Source organism: Anabrus simplex, chromosome 8, assembly GCF_040414725.1.
Source record: "Anabrus simplex isolate iqAnaSimp1 chromosome 8, ASM4041472v1, whole genome shotgun sequence".
In the NCBI taxonomy this organism is placed as follows: domain Eukaryota; kingdom Metazoa; phylum Arthropoda; class Insecta; order Orthoptera; family Tettigoniidae; genus Anabrus; species Anabrus simplex.
Genome location: NC_090272.1, coordinates 181,099,408 through 181,116,421, shown reverse-complemented (window position 1 = coordinate 181,116,421; position 17,014 = coordinate 181,099,408). Strand labels below are relative to the sequence as shown.

At 39.2% G+C, this 17,014-nt stretch overlaps 1 protein-coding gene across 1 annotated transcript in view; it reads right to left on the bottom strand.

Annotated features, from left to right (window-relative positions):
* LOC136878924 (juvenile hormone epoxide hydrolase 1) overlaps positions 1–17,014 on the bottom strand; it is a 69,499-nt gene that overhangs the window by 19,617 nt on the left and 32,868 nt on the right. Inside the window, exons 3-4 of the mRNA XM_067152538.2 lie at positions 14,630–15,174; positions 8,692–8,891 (exon numbers count right to left, since the gene is read on the bottom strand). Of these exons, the coding sequence (XP_067008639.2) occupies positions 8,692–8,891; positions 14,630–15,174 (745 nt within the window). The remainder of the gene's footprint in view (positions 1–8,691; positions 8,892–14,629; positions 15,175–17,014) is intronic.

Here is a 17,014-nt window from a genome sequence, read left to right as displayed (position 1 = left end):
ATTTCAGCAGTGTTAGTGAGGAAGAGTTATTAGTGATCCTGTGCATGAATGAACATGAAATATATCACCAGAGATCTTTCACGTAGTAATATCGTACGACATGGAATGCCGAATGAACTTTCTCCCACCCCTCAAGATCCGATTGTGACTGCTGGATTTGAACCTACGATCTTGGTTCCTGGATGTGAACACTTTACCATTGATTCTCAGACTGAATCTTAATAATAATAATAATAATAATAATAATAATAATAATAATACACAGAGTGAGAGATATGGCTGTAAGTTCGTATTTGGGATATAGGTTCAAATCTCATCATACGCTTACTCGTGATTTGTTTCCCCATTAGTTCCTTATTTCCAAATCAGGCAAATGTTAGGCTCATGTTATATTGGTTTCCTATTATTTCCTTATTTCAAAATAAGGCAAATGTTAGGCTCGTGTCTTATAATTAAGGCCGTAACACACACTAAAGAACTTCCGAGGTGAGATAAGTTAATGAAAAATTTAAGATTTCAAAGGGATTTTTTTATGTGTTATATTTCTGTATTGTTCTGTTTTTTGTGTCATGAGCAATAGTGTGGAATTTCTCAATAATATAAAACAGGTCCCGTAATAATGTGATATACTGTTTTAACCGAAAGCTTGCAACACCCAGGTTGCATACTAAAAAGTTGGCGGATTCCTAGCAATGTCAGAGCGAACGGCGGGTGGGTGCATATGGGTTAATATTTTGAAATTTGACAAATATTGAGGGCACATCTAAAACATTATAATTAAATATACAGGGTCTAGCTGAAGTGGTGAACTGACATGGGTATCCTTGTTTGCAACAAGTAATTTGAGCTCCTGCCATTCATTGTTTGAAGACTGGTTTGCATGAAGTTGCTGCAGGTTGTCATCTGTACACAGGAAAAACCAAACCTTTTATGGAATTCTAAAAAACTATTACAGAACCCACTAGACCCCTCTTTGAAATTAGCTCATTATCTAAGTTTACTTCCCTGAAGAGTCAGAATCCTATTCACTTTGCAACTGCCATCCTCGTCAATTTCAGAACCTGAGTCTTCCATAAGTATTGGTTTATCTAAATTATGTACACACTTCAATTAGGCATTAAATATTCATAAGAATGACAACCTGCACCTCAAATGAACACACATTCTTCCTTCGTGCACGCATGTACTTCCTCGTTCACTTCACAGCTAGGAGTGAATAACACCGCCACAGATTTTGTAAAAACACAGCTGTGTTATCAATGTCTTGAAAGAAGAGCGCTCAACATTTAGTACATTTTATGCTTACTAGAATCATCCAACAGTATTCTGGAAAAGTCACAGTTCACTGAAATGGGGGCTTCTGTTTTTTGCTGCAGTGAAAACGTGAGCCCATAGATTCTCCGAGCTCCGTCGGCAACAATCCAGTAACGCGCCGAGTTTCTTCAATATGTTAAAACAACTGACAGAACAACTTATGTTTTTTAAAATCCTTGGAAATACAAAAATCTCTGATGAGTTGAACCTAGTAATGTTACAAAAATATTGCACCTAACGAATGGTTAAGTATTGTTACCAAGGGGTCCATAAACTTGCAGTGCTTCACAATGGTGTCAATAATTACCTAACTTTTTATTTTATGGAACTACACTGTTTTCTTCACCTAGTGTGAGAGGCACTGCAAATTTAAGGGTGTAATTATTTTCAAAATCCAGTAAGTACTTTTAGACATGATATGGGCTTTTGCCATGTCAAGAAAACAAGGTTAAACACTATGATTCATACAGAACTTTGCTCTGTGTCTTCAGAAGAAAATCTTGATTGTTCACGAGGAAGACTTCTACAATAATGACATTATCATGTCTACAAGTATGGACTGTGAAAGCATCAATATTAACATTCAACAAGTAGTTCTTGAACAAATAGAAATTTCTTCAACTGTACTTAACTCCCCAACCATGCAGCCTATATCAATGAACCTCTACCCAGGTGGCCAATGCATATATAGAGTTCCTTCTCTGACAACTACGCATTTGCTCAATTGTATCTGAAAACTTTCACAAGGTCTACTTTTGGCAATCCACCTTTCTTACTCAGTAAAATCACTCTCTACTTGTAGACTTTCTGATACAAAAAGTGATCGGCTGAAAATTTCAAAGTACAAGCTTGACTGAAAAGAAGGGGTACATCATCATGCAGATTTCTTGGATGGTTAATGACAGAGGTTTATCTATACTTTGGCAATAAACGGATCACTTCTATGCCTTTAGAACAAGTTTAAATCAAGCTTTGCCACTATTTGCCCTAAGTGCTTCTAGTCTCTTCTTTCAAAATAGAACAACATTTCTTGGCAAAGAGCATACTGCATAAATGTTTATTAAAAGTAAGGTAAGTAATACATTATATTTGCAAATAATACTCTACACTTTTTTCCCCCCAGTTAAGGTTGCTACTGCTCTCTCAATACCTGAATTCAGTTACACCTCAGTGTTGCACATGGCATCAGTTACCTAGTTAGACATAGCATGAATCAAATGTTAAGAATGGCTACAAGTACAATAGGTTCTTGTTATTACTTGTTCATGGCTACGGAATCTTGGCATTACTGAAGATAGAGAATACTGGAAATTGTGCAACAGGGAGAAAGGGTATATACATCGGTGAATGTTTTATTCACGACTGGAGAAAAAGCAAAACTACCTCAAGAAACTGACAGCAATTGCCAGACATTTCACGCGTTACTGTAGAATCACGCTACTACAACCGTGTCCGAAAACTGCAGCACGTTATTTTATATCAAACTTATATAGTCTGTTCTTGTAAATACAAAACAATTTTTTTTTTTTAATTTCCCCTTCTAATATTAAGGCACATGGATTATTCCCCACATATATATGGCACATTAAGATGAAAGATTTTACACAGGATTAAGTACACTGACAATTCTTCTTGGGCCAATGACTTAGATGTTACGCCCCTTTAAACAACAAGCATCATCATCATCATCACCACCGTGTGATTCTTCTATACACAAGCCTGTTTACATTTCGTGTCAGGACATGTGCAAGTAGGTGATGCTGTGTATGCTGAGATTTTACCAAGTGTCAAAAGTAAACGGGGAGTTGGCAAAAGCAGACAAAGCGACAGGCTTAAAACAAAACTGGCGAGACTAGTATGGTAGCGATGGATAAAGAAAAATGAAATTAAGTTCTGCTAATGGGAGGACAGGATTTTAGGTTTAGATATGTTGGTTGATATGAAGGAACTCCCTCACGAGTGAGAAGTTCCACATAATTTCCTTTGTTTCAGTGTATATTTTTCCTCTATCTAAAATTTCCTATGGTTCATGTTTGTGGGTTACTGTAGTCACGTCCTAGTTCGTGAACCATGGGCAACGGCTGAGTGGCCTAGCAAGTGGTCCTGAGTCGGGATACCAGTTGCTATGGAATGGAAGTGGGCATCTCGGACATATTCTGAGTCATGGCCCTCCTTGTGCTCAGGCGGCTAGGACTATACAATCCACCAGTGGTCCATAACCCGTTAGAGGAGAGATCCTCACTTGGACTATGTGTAAGTAGGGTAGCATCCTGCTTCATGAATATACCGAGCTCAGAACATTTTAAGCAAGCCTCGGACCTATGGGAGTAACGGAGTCCCACTCCCATTTGACAGGCGAGGGACTCCTTGGAAACACCTTGGTGAACAAAATGGAATTCGATGGGGAGCTATCAATATCAATGGGGCTTATGGAAGAAAGAAAGTAGAACTGGCGGAGTCAGCAAAGAGGATGCATCTGGATGTGTTAGGAGTAAGTGATATTCGGGTAAGGGGAGATAACGAGGAAGATATAGGAGATTATAAAGTGTACTTGACGGGTGTTAGAAAGGGAAGGGCAGAGTCTGGGGTAGGGCTCTTTATCAGGAATACCATTGCACGGAACATAGTTTCTGTTAGGCACGTAAATGAGCGAATGATGTGGGTAGATTTGTCAGTTGGAGGAATTAGGACTAGAATTGTGTCCGTGTATTCACCATGTGAGGATGCGGATGAAGTTGACAAGTTTTATGAAGCATTGAGTGACATCGTGGTCAGGGTCAACAGCAAGGATAGAATAGTGCTAATGGGCGATTTCAATGCGAGAGTTGGGAATAGAACTGAAGGATACGAAAGGGTGATTAGTAAATGTGGGGAAGATATGGAAGCTAATGGGAATGGGAAGCATTTGCTGGACTTCTGTGCTAGTATGGGTTTAGCTGTTACGAATACATTCTTCAAGCATAAGGCTATTCACCGCTACACATGGGAGGCTAGGGGTACTAGATCAATAATAGACTATCTTAACAGACTTCGAATTCAGGAAATCTGTTAGGAATGTACGAGTTTTTCCGCGGATTTTTCGATGATACAGACCACTATCTGATCTGTAGTGAACTAAGTATCTCTAGGCCTAGGGCAGAGAAGTGAAATCTGTCTGCAAACGAATAAGGGTAGAAAATCTCCAGGACGAGAACATTAGACGGAAGTACATGGATATGATTAGTGAGAAGTTTCAAACAGTACACAGTAAGCAGGTTCAAGATATAGAAAGTGAATGGGTGGCATACAGGGATGCTGTAGTAGAAACAGCAAGGGAATGCCTAGGAACAACTGTGTGTAAAGATGGGAAAAGGCGAACATCTTGGTGGAATGATGAAGTGAAAGCAGCTTGTAAACGTAAAAAGAAGGCTTATCAGAAATGGCTCCAAACAAGGGCCAAGGTAGATAGGGAGTTGTACGTGGATGAAAGAAACAGAGCGAAACAAATAGTTGTTGAATCCAAAAAGAAGTCCTGGGAAGATTTTGGTAACAACCTGGAAAGACTAGGTCAAGCAGCAGGGAAACCTTTCTGGACAGTAATAAAGAATCTTAGGAAGGGAGGGAAAAAGGAAATGAACAGTGTTTTGAGTAATTCAGGTGAACTCAATCACTGGAGAGGTGGAGGGAATATTTTGAACATCTTCTCAATGTAAAAGGAAATCATCCTGGTGGTGTTGTGAACAGCCAAGTTCATGGGGAGGAGGAAAATGATGATGGTGAAATTATGCTTGAGGAAGTGGAAAGGATGGTAAATAAACTCCATTGTCACAAGGCAGCAGGAATAGATGAAATTAGACCTGAAATGGTGAAGTATAGTGGGAAGGCAGGGATGGAATGGCTTCACAGAGTAGTAAAATTAGCATGGAGTGTTGGTAAGGTACCTTCAGATTGGGGAAAAGCAGTAATTGCACCTACCTATAAGCAAGGGAACAGGAAGGATTGCAACAACTATCGAGGTATCTCATTGATTAGTATACCAGGCAAAGTATTCACTGGCATTTTGGAAGGGAGGGTGCGATCAGTTGTTGAGAGGAAGCTGGATGAAAACCAGTGTGGTTTCAGACCACAGAGAGGCTGTCAGGATCAGATTTTCAGTATGTGCCAGGTAACTGAAAAATGCTACGAGAGGAATAGGCAGTAGTGTTTATGTTTTGTAGATCTAGAGAAAGCATACGACAGGGTACCGGGGGAAAATATGTTCGCCATACTGGGGGACTATGGAATTAAAGGCAGATTATTAAAAGCAATCAAAGGCATTTATGTTGACAATTGGGCTTCAGTGAGAATTGATGGTAGAATGAGTTCTTGGTTCAGGGTACTTACAGGGGTTAGACAAGGCTGTAATCTTTCACCTTTGCTGTTCGTAGTTTACATGGATCATCTGCTGAAAGATATAAAATGGCAGGGAGGGATTCAGTTAGGTGGAAATGTAGTAAGCAGTCTGGCCTATGTTGACGATTTGGTCTTAATGGCAGATTGTGCCGAAAGCCTACAGTCTAATATCTTGGAACTAGAAAATAGGTGCAATGAGTATGGTATGAAAATTATCCTCTTGAAGACTAAATTGATGTCAGTAGGTAAGAAATTAAACAGAACTGAATGTCAGATCGGTGATACAAAGCTAGAACAGGTCGATAATTTTAAGTATTTAGGTTGTATGTTCTCCTAGGATGGTAATATAGTAAGCGAGATTGAATCAAGGTGTCGTAAAGCTAATTCAGTGAGCTCGCAGCTGCGATCAACAGTATTCTGTAAGAAGGAAGTGAGCTCCCAGACGAAACTATCTTTACATCGGTCTGCTTTCAAACCTACTTTGCTTTACGGGAGCGAAAGCTGGGTGGACTCAGGATACCTTATGCATAAGTTAGAAGTAACAGACATGAAAGTAGCAAGAATGATTGCTGGGACAAACAGGTGGGAACAATGGCAGGAGGGTACTCAGAATGAGGAGATAAAGGCTAATTTAGGAATGAACTCGATGGATGAAGCTGTACGCATAAACCGGCTTCGGTGGTGGGTCATGTGAGGCGAATGGAGGATACGTTACCTAGGAGAATAATGGACTCTGCTATGGAGGGTAAAAGAAGTAGAGGTAGACCAAGACGACTATGGTTAGACTCTGTTTCTAACGATTTAAAGATAAGAGGTATAGAACTAAATGAGGCCACAACACTAGTTGCAAATCGAGGATTGTAGCGACGTTTAGTAAATTCACAGAGGCTTGCAGACTGAACGCTGAAAGGCATAACAGTCTATAATGATAATGTATGTATGTAAAATTTCCTAATTGAAACACTCATTTTTTACTATTACTACTTCTGTATCCATTCCCTTTTCCAGATTCTCTCTGGGTAGGGTGGTGTACCAAAGCCCTCCACCTTAATCGATCTTTCCACCATTCCTCTTCTAGTACTTTATTGCTATCGACTCCTATTTGCAATACAGTCCACAACAGAGCTCCATTTCATTCTAGGACGTCCCCTAGGCCTCTTTCCAGTCTGTATCCATGAATGTTCTCTTTGGTATTCTCTCTTCTGGCATCATGTGTCCAAACCAATTTAGCTTTGCTATATCAATCTCTTCTTGAAGTTTACACACTCCCACGCTTATCCTTATTTCCTCATTTCGTATTCTATCTCGTCTTGTCTTTCCCTGTATGCTCCTATTGTTTATTACTACTATCTTTCATAATTTGCTTTTGCATCACACCAACAGGTAGGTCTTCCATCGACGATGGGTTAGGAAAGGGCTAGGAGTTGAAAGGAAGTGGCACCGTGGCCTTATAAGGTGTAAAGATGGGAAACTATGAAAAACCATCTTCAGAATTAACTTCTTCCCTAGATAAAGAAACTTCAACTTCTTAACCCATTCACATACCATTTAACTGAACTTATTTATGCCTTGGTGTACCATTTATTTTCATTACGTTACATGATATCACCGACACTGAAAAAGCATGCTTTCCAGCAAGTTAATGAAAGGAAATATCCAAACTACTCTCAGATGTACTTTGTGAAGTCTTTATGAATATGGTAGATCATAAAACAGTCATATTCGTGCATCGCCACCTTGCACCGGTGGCATTCAAATGAAGATTCCTTCCTCAGACCCCGTGTCACACAGACTTTGCATCTCCGTGATGGGATAACCTTCTTTGTTGTTGGGGGTATTTTGGTCAGAAAGTGTCCCCAGTGCCTCTCTTGAAGTCTCAGTGGTGTATCCCCAGGGCTTGGGTGCCTTATTTTGGATAGTCAGGCAAGGTCACACTTGCCAACAGCTGTTCCGCTGAATTGATCCGGAAGGTGGCAAAGACTACTCGCTTCTTTTCAGGGTTGAGGAGGGGATGAATGATGTTGGAATTCAGAAGTGTCATGTCTAGCATGTAGAAGTATATTTTGTGTATCCTTTTACATACTTCCTCATCAAGGGGGAATGATGCGAGTCTCTGTTCATGGAAATCAACACCACCCTTTCCATAGTTGTAGTCGACAACAAGATTGGGTCTGAACGTCTTTTTCCATCATACATTATCACTTCAAGGTAATCTGGCCTTCATTTCATCCACAGATACAGGAAACCAGTGTTCCTTTCCAAATGACATTACCCTGTTTATATCCTCGGCAGCCGATACATGATATTTACTTGCATAAGCATTTACCTCATTAGTTAGATGTTCCCGAAAAGTCTGCTGTTATAAATTCGTTCACAACTTTTAGTTCATTCGGCATTGTCCTAGGTGCCTTTGGAAAACACTATTTCACCAGTTGTGATGCATGAATGATATTCTGGAGTATTACTTACGTGCTCCCAGTTCCATACCCTATCGCGTAAAACATGATTAGAAGCCGCTGGTGCGGCATCAGTTGTAGGCCTAAAATTCAGTGACATATTTGACGGCAAAACAGCACTTTGTTCACCCCTACCAGTGCTAAAGTTTCTATCACACGAACTACTTTCCCTACTTTCCATATCTACTAAATTCTTCATCGCTTATTTCTATATCAATATATCAATATTCTCTTCTAAAACTTCCCATATAATCGCTTCGTCACTCAACATGGAGGCAGCCATGATTTCGCTTATGCGGAATAACTGCACAGACCTGCTTATCGAATACATCAATGGAATAAAACAGTGATTCCATGTGTCAAGAAGTTACCTTACTAATATCAAAAACTTTCACAAAGGAAACCGGCTTGGAACGGGTACGGAAATAAACACTACGTGCGGACGGAGAGATCCGTCTTTGTACCGGAGTGCAGTCGAGAGCCAGGACGGAGAGATCCGTCAAAGTACGTCAAGTGGTTAATTACGTCTACCATATAATAAATGCCTTACCTATTGTATCTGGCTTACTGGCTTGAAGATGCATATAGCCCGACTCTTCAATCAAATATGAAAATGTTTTACTCAGGGGATACATCTTGTCGACATGAGCCTCTTCAACCAGAAGAGTAGGCCAAAGGCTGCCAATAAGTCTCTTAACATTGCTCAGAGGTGTATTGATGAAACACATATTGGAATGTAGACCAAGAATACTGAAAGAGAAAAATGTCATTCATTTCTAACATGCTGAGCAAAATCCATACTTGAAGCAGTCAAATTATAATCTTGTAAATTCCTAGACAGTAATGTATACCGTATTTCCTGGCATATTCGTCGCCATGGCATAATAGTTTTACTGGTCCTAAAATCACTACATGAAGTTAAATATTTGCCTGATCTTATAATCATGTATGATAGGTTCATGTTGAGTATAAGGAACAGGTTTTCTAAGTGAATGATTTTATGCTGCCAGATACTCCAGTGAATGTTTTTAAGTATCCAGTAATGCAAGTCACCGGGAAAGGCCAGTGTATGCAATCACTGATCATCTATACATAGGTCGAGTTGTTGCAAACACCAGTCGTCACCTTGGTGAAAGGGATGCAAAGTGCTGGTGATCAATAGAATTGCACGCCGCTCCTCCCCAGCCTAGCAGCATCTTTTTTTTTTTGTTTTTTTTTTTTACCAGCAGTAGCAGAACAGTATCTAGTCAGCCAGCACGCACAGGATATTGTATACGAGATTTTAGAGACATGCATATTATAAGACTGTATAAAAAATACACAGCAGAATTTGCGCCGATTGTGATACTATGTGAATACCATGGGAATACAGCAGTGGAACAAGAGTTTTCAATCAGCAGGAAGTTAGTTCAAGACTGGTGGAAACTAAAGATAATTTTAAAAATTCAAACTAACAGTATTGGTTTAGAGGCTCTAAAACCAACAGTTTTCCATAGACCAAGCAGTCTTCGATTATATTAAACAGGCTGCAGTGTAACCTATGAGATGATACAAACGATGGGATGCATAGCGACTGTGTAATGGCATTACGGGGAATAAAATTTAAGGCAAGTCGTGGATGGGTTGGTGGATTCATGCAGTGATACAGCCTGTCTGTGTGGAGAACAATTATAATGCCACTGGATTATAAGGAAAAAGCTGTTGCCTTTGACTGCTTTATGCTGTGACAGCATCACAAAACCACAAGTCTTTTGTACCAAATCAGCAATGCTGATCATACGCCAGTATGATTTGATATACCTCACAGTAAGACTATTGCAGGGAGAGGTGCTTAAAGTATTCCATTAAAATCAACAGGCAATGAGAAACAAATCTGTACAGTAATGCTTCCCATTATCTTATTTTATGGCATGGAGAGGTGCATCAAACTGATGACCCAAACAGCTATGCCAAAGGGCATTAAATTCTCTCAAGGCATACATATGCATGTGCAACCCAAGGGATGGGTAGACATGAACCTGATGGACTGTATAAAGAGTGTAGGAAACATCACCAGCAGCACTGCTGAAACAGCTAATTAAGCTTCTCTTGGATAGTTTCCAAACATCTCATGACTGAAGTGAAGGATCTTTGTGAAAGAAAGACATCGAGTGACTATTCCTGGTGGTTTACCATCCATTCTGCAGCCTTTTAAAGATCACCTGCGTCAGCTTTATAGTGGATGGATGATTAGTGGAAATCGCAAACTGATGATGGTGGCAAGATAAAACGGCCATCGCTGTAACTCCTGTGTTCATAGGCGATAAGAAATTGGGAATTTATTGCTCTCGAAACAGTAGTGAAGAGTTTCAAAATGAATTTCCTATGGTCCAGTTGGCAGCGAGGACGACTCTGCTGCTGAATGGTGGTGAAGATAAGAGATATCGTATCACATTCGAGCAGGTGCAATGTAAGTGCTAATGACAATCTGGCAAGTTTACACTGCGATATATTCCATTGTGCTTTCTCTAATATTAACTGCAGTGATGTAAAAAAAAAAAAAAAAAAAAAACGTTGCTAGCACAAATTGTTTACTTTGTTTCAGATCAGCAAGTGACAACCTCTGAAAAACGTGATCTGAGATCTGTAATTCTTTTCTAAAATGAAATTAATGAGATGATTAGTGGGTTCTGGTGTTGCAATAAATAGTTTTGTGGTTCATTATCAAAATATGCATTTTTGAAATTTTGCACAAGTTTTCATTCTGGTTCAAATTCTCCACTGCATAACCATCTCACCCAGTTCTTTTAAAAAAAATGTTTGTCTATTTATTAAATACCTTATTTCACATGGCAAGGAGTCAGTGTATGATGCTTGCTGTTCTGTCTGACCATACATTCACTTGCATTTGAAATATGACAACTTATTTTACTTACAATTAAACTTACAAGCTTCTATAACTGCAGTGGTCTTTATTTTTACTTAGTATATAAGTTAGATTTTAAAAAAGCTGCTTTATATTAATCCAATCACATCATTTGAAGACCCTAGCTCGCAAAAGTTATTTGTGGCGTATGAATTCAATGACGAGCTCGGCTCGCGACGATGTACTGCTGTATATCAATACATGTAGTTCAGTTACTAACTCAAAGATGCCACTTGTATGCATTCTGAGCTGAAGTTTAGATATGTGGCTTCGGTTATTTCTCGTACTCCGTACTCAGGTTATCACAAACTTCTGGAACAAGAGATAAAAGAATCGTTGTTCAACTTATTTTGTTCACGTCAGTTGTAATTATGGCGTCGAGCAGATGTGTTAGTGTTGTTGAAGATGGAATGCGAAAGCTAACAGATAGTGTTTTAGAGAGTGATTATGAAGACAGTGATTTTTTTTTTGCTAGTTTTACGTCGCACCGACACAGATAGGTCTTACGGCGACGATGAAAGGGCTAGGAGTGGGAAGGAATCGACCGTGGCCTTAATTAAGGTACAGCCCCAGCATTTGCCTGGTGTGAAAATGGGAAACCACGGAAAACCATTTTCAGGGCTGCCGACAGTGGGGTTCGAACCTACTATCTCCCGAATACTGGATACTGGCCACACTTAAGAGACTGCAGCTATTGAGCTCGGTACAGTGATGTTTAGGACGACGAAATAGACCCCGAATGTCTTAGTTCGAGTTACGTGTGTAATAGTGCTGATGACACGGAAACTGATACAAATGACGGTGGGCCAAGTCTTTCGTAACCAGTTTGTACCTTGGCGCAGACTAACTTGAATGACTGGAACTGGACCAAAAGTGACAATATCCCTGTTGTACATACGTTTAGTGAAAAAAGTTACTGTGCAGACGACTGCCATAGTGCAGGATTTAAATGCGTTTTCTCAATGAACTGCTACGGTATTTAAATAGGATGAAAATGGGTTAATTTACTGCCTAACTTAGAGATATCTATTCCAGTGCAAGCTTTATACTTCAGTACATCCATTTCCTGCACTGCTTCTTAAAGAACAATACATTTGACAAGCTCCCAATTTCAGCACATAGGGAATTCCAGATGCAGCTTGTGAAGACAATGAATGACTTACTATAAACAGCTGATTGGTGAACAGGTGTTCTTAGCACAGAGCCAGATGAGGATCTCTTTTGTGGGCTTGTAGCATGAGAGGCAAGGTATGCTGAGGTGTTTATTAGGGTCAGTATGTGATGTACTGGTAGTGACAGTACAAATTCTGTTGCTCATTCAAACTTAACCATTGGAGTTCGGTGAATGCTGTGGAGATTTACTGTAATCAAACAATGGTACATGGAGGATAAATCTAACACATGCATTATGGGCCCCGTTGAAGTTTGTTGGAAAGTAATATGCTAAGGTTATTGTATACTAAGTCACAGTAATCAAAGATGGGCATTTTAGGACTGTATTGGTAATTTCCTTACTTTTAATGGCAATATTTCTGAGTTTTTTTTTCACAGAATGTATGGAAAAAAATATTTGCTGACATATTTAGAATATGGTCACAACTGAAATGTTTGTCCAAAAAGAAGTCCTAGGGTTTTGACTTTGTCTTTAAATTGCAGAGAAAGTACCACTGGGAACTGCTGGCTGAATGGGGATTCCATTAAGCTGTGTGTGAGATTTTTGTGTACCTATCAGAATGGATTATGATTTCACTGCTTTCACTTTTAAGTGCATGATCATCAGTCCATTTAATATGAATCTCAAATCTTCATGTTACTTACAACTGCATAGAGGGGTTGAGGACGAGCATGGGCATCGATTTGTAGGTTGTCTGCATACATGCAATAGTTGCTATACCTTATTACTCGAGGTAATTCCATGACAAAAACCAAAAATAAGAGGGTCCTACCACGGACCCTTATGGTATTCCATCTTCAACAGTTTGCCATGAGAAATTGTCGCCTACCAAAATGCACTGCTGGTGATCTGAGAAGTACGAATACTGTACATCTGTTACTTGCCCTTTATTCATAGCCACACCAATGTCCTTAACTCTTAAGTAGTGCTGCTGTTGTAGTGTGATATGTTCTAAACTTCTAATGGTGCTCATCTAGAAGGTTATTGCAGTTCAAGTATGCCATTACTTGCCAATGTACTATTGAGTTAGTTTTTTTTTTTGGACAGATACAACAGAATTCTAATTGGTTGGAAGTATTGTGATTCAGACAGATTACTTGTCTTTAAAATTGGGTAGACAACAGCTAATTTCCAAGGAGAGGGGAATATAACTGTCAGTGAGGTGTTAATTATGTGTGTTAAAGTCAGTAGAAGCCATAAAGAAATCTTTAGCTACCAACAATAATGGCAAACTGTACAGTACTATACAATTTTCACATATATCACTGATAACTGGAAATAAGATATGGAAAAAGCACTAAATCACATGAACGAATTGATAAAAGGGAGGTGTGGCAAGAGAATACACAAAAAGACCAAGATAATGACCTGTAGAAGGGATAATTACCACATTGCCAATGTGCTGATGGATGGAGAAAAACTAGATCCAGTCAAGGAATTCAAATATCTAGGAAGTCCAGTAACATCTGACGCAAATGTACGATAAGTAAATGTCCGGATTGCACATACGAAGGGAGCTTTCTCAAAAAAGAGGTCTTTGCAAACATCTAAGACCATCTGCATGGAGGTATGAAAACACTTTGTGAAAAGTTTCGTATGGAATGTTGTAAGCTATGGGCCAGAAGCCTGGATTCTGCAAAAAGCGGAAGTGCTGAAACTCGAGGCCTTTGAGATGTAGTGCTGGTGTCTACTGCTAAGAATACCTTGGATTGATAGTCACGAACTAGAACGTTCTCGAAAGAGCAAATAGCACTCACCTTGGTTGAAAAAGTGGAACAAAAGAAGAAAGCTTTGTTTGCCACTTGCTTCATTATTCTGACTGCTGCACCACTCTGAAGGGAAAATGAAAGGTAGAAGGACCAAAGGAAGACCCAGAGTAAAATTTATAGACAACATTAAAAGCAAGCACACCTACTGCCACTTGAAGCTACTGGCCAAAGAACAGAAACACTTGGAAGATACACATGTTACCCACCAAGCTCAGTTAGGGTTGAAGAGAATAAGAAGAAACGGTCAGAATTATGTCAATAATTTTTAATAATATTTGAGATTTTACGTCATCACATCCTACTGATGTTAATGGAACGCACTGCTTCACCTCTGCTGGAGTTGCATGCAAAAAAACCTCCCTCATTTTTCTGAGAATCGGCTTTATGGTTGTTATTTTGTTGTCTTGTCTATATTAACGGGTCTAGTCATGAAATACGTGACGATTATGCCAGGAAATATGATATTCACCTACCACATACTTTATTATCTATAATCCTATAATTAACGTAACTCTTTCAGAATAGGAAGTCAGAAAGTAGTAGGATATACTACTTCCCAGCTTCATACTTTTGTTGATTTGTATTTGAACACTTGCTTGTTCTAAAACTTATGAGTATTATTTATAAATGTGTTGCAAACCTTTTTGGATATAAAGTAGCCATATTAGCTGTTATAATTGCACCCCAATCACCACCTTGCAGATAGAACTGTTGGAATCCAAGCCGCTCCATTAAGGACTTGAAAACTACAGCAATTTGAGCTGCACCTAAGCCTTGTTTTGCTGCCCCATCAGAGAAGCCATACCCAGGCAAAGATGGAGCAATCACTTCAAATACGAAGTTGGCATCTTTACGGGGAGTAGTTAATAGAGGGATGAGACCATAAAACTCTCGTATAGAGCCAGGCCAACCATGCAAAAGTAACAGAGGCAATACTTTGGTGCCTTTAGGGACTTCCTTTGGTTTTGCATGTATGAAATGTAAATTCAGTCCAGACACCTGGGTTTTAAATTGTGGTAGCTTATTGAGAAAAGCTTCACGGTCTCTCCAGTTATATTTTTGCGACCAAAATTCAACCACACTTTTCAAGTAGTTTGTGTTGAATCCATATCTGAAGTTAGCTCCTTCAAGAGGTGGTTTTAAAGTTGGCAAGAGCTCCAGCCGGTCATGTAGATCATCAAGAACCTGTTGGATAGAAATTCATTTCAAAGGTGAGAAAATGTAAATAACTAAAAGAATAAACTCAACCAATTTAATGTAATCAATATAAGCAAAATGTGTAAAATTTATTATAGTGGAAAACATTTATTTTCAGTTTTGACAGTCTATAAATATTAGGTTCTTCAGTGTGTCTAAACTAATTTATGATTAAATAACATCTAGAAAATACCTGAAAAAGAAAACATTTAACAACAGATTATACCTAGAAAAAAAACTTAAAATATGACATTTTGTTCTTGAAAAATAAAAAATTATATATATCACTTGCCACTTTTTAATAAGAAATTGATTAATATTATTAAAAAGATGTAAAACCATTTGTTAAAACATGTGGCCACTCTTCTAATAAATTGTTCAAATGTTATAACTAGGGGGTGGATGTTATTGAAATGCTGTCTTTATTCCCTTTGCATTAGGGCAGTTCTCAGTAGTATAGAAATTCATTGTGCGATATCACAAACTATGAATCATTTTTATTTTGCATTATTTTTCTTTTTCTTTTGCAGATTTCAAACTGAGTCATTATTTCAAGTTTTAAGAAGGTTTTAGGTCAATATACAACATTTTGAAGAATTTTTAGGTCATTTAATTTTTTTTAAATTAATGCATATATTCTTTATTCAGACTGATAAATCTTCACAGGTGACAACATAAAACGTTAATTTTCTTAAATACGATTAAAATTGCTAAATATCTTTCATGAACAAGGAAACTGCCAGCAGTTGGTGACTACAAAAGGGTAAGGAAAGTATTTATACCTGTAAGACCTGTGTTTCCATGACATGTGCAGGAACACAATACAGAACTGATAATTAGGATAAAGTATTTTCTAACGTTTCTCAGGCACAAGGAATTTGTCGGCCTGTGCACCAGCCCCTACAGCCAATTATTCAACCCTGCCCCTACAGCCAGTCATTCACACCCGTGTACCTCAAGGGCAAGAATAAATAGAACTAGAAGAAATTGGAAAGTACGGTTATGTACATTTCTGTTTCAGTACAGAAATATCCTTCAAGTACACGTTCAAAAAATTCAAGGAACAAGTTTTGTAATGTCCGGTATGTGAACGTTAATTTGGTAGATGGGGTTCCAATGGTCGTACAGTATACCTTGAGACCTTAGCTACTCAGGGTATGTCAAATCAAAGTTGTACTCCCCACCTGTAGGTGTAACCATGCATTAAACTGTCAGGTGACCCCTCAAAACAAAGTGAATAGCGGCGCATCTGTGCGACGTTGTGAGGTACACAGACTACTGCAGTCATTTGAGCATGTTGTCCGTAAACCAGCATATCCCACGAGACATCTTAACGAGGTTGAAGTCATAAGGGCCATGACTTTGATCCAGCAAGGATGGACTTTTCGTCATGTTGCTGTGGATCTCCATCAGTTATTCAACGCTTGTGGAATCGCTACAATGAGACAGGCCAGTTCACAAGGAGGGTTGGACAAGGTCTTGGATGCATGACAACCCCACAGGATGACATCTGACAATCTGTGCGTTGCAGCATCTTTCAGCAACTGCCAGAGAACTGCAACAAGACCTCAGGAGGGTCACTGGAGTCATGGTGTCTGACCAGACAGTAAGGAACAGGTCAAGAGAAGCGTCCTAACGACCCAGACATCCTGTTCGAGTGCCCCGTTTAACGCAGCAACATCGCGCAGCTCGCCTTCTCTTAGCCCGTACCCACATCCACTTCGCCAATGAAGGCCTGTGTTCACAGAAGACAGGTGATTTCCCCTGATACAGCGTGATGGACGTCAACGTGTATGGAAACTCCATGGTGAGCAGTACATGCCGAATG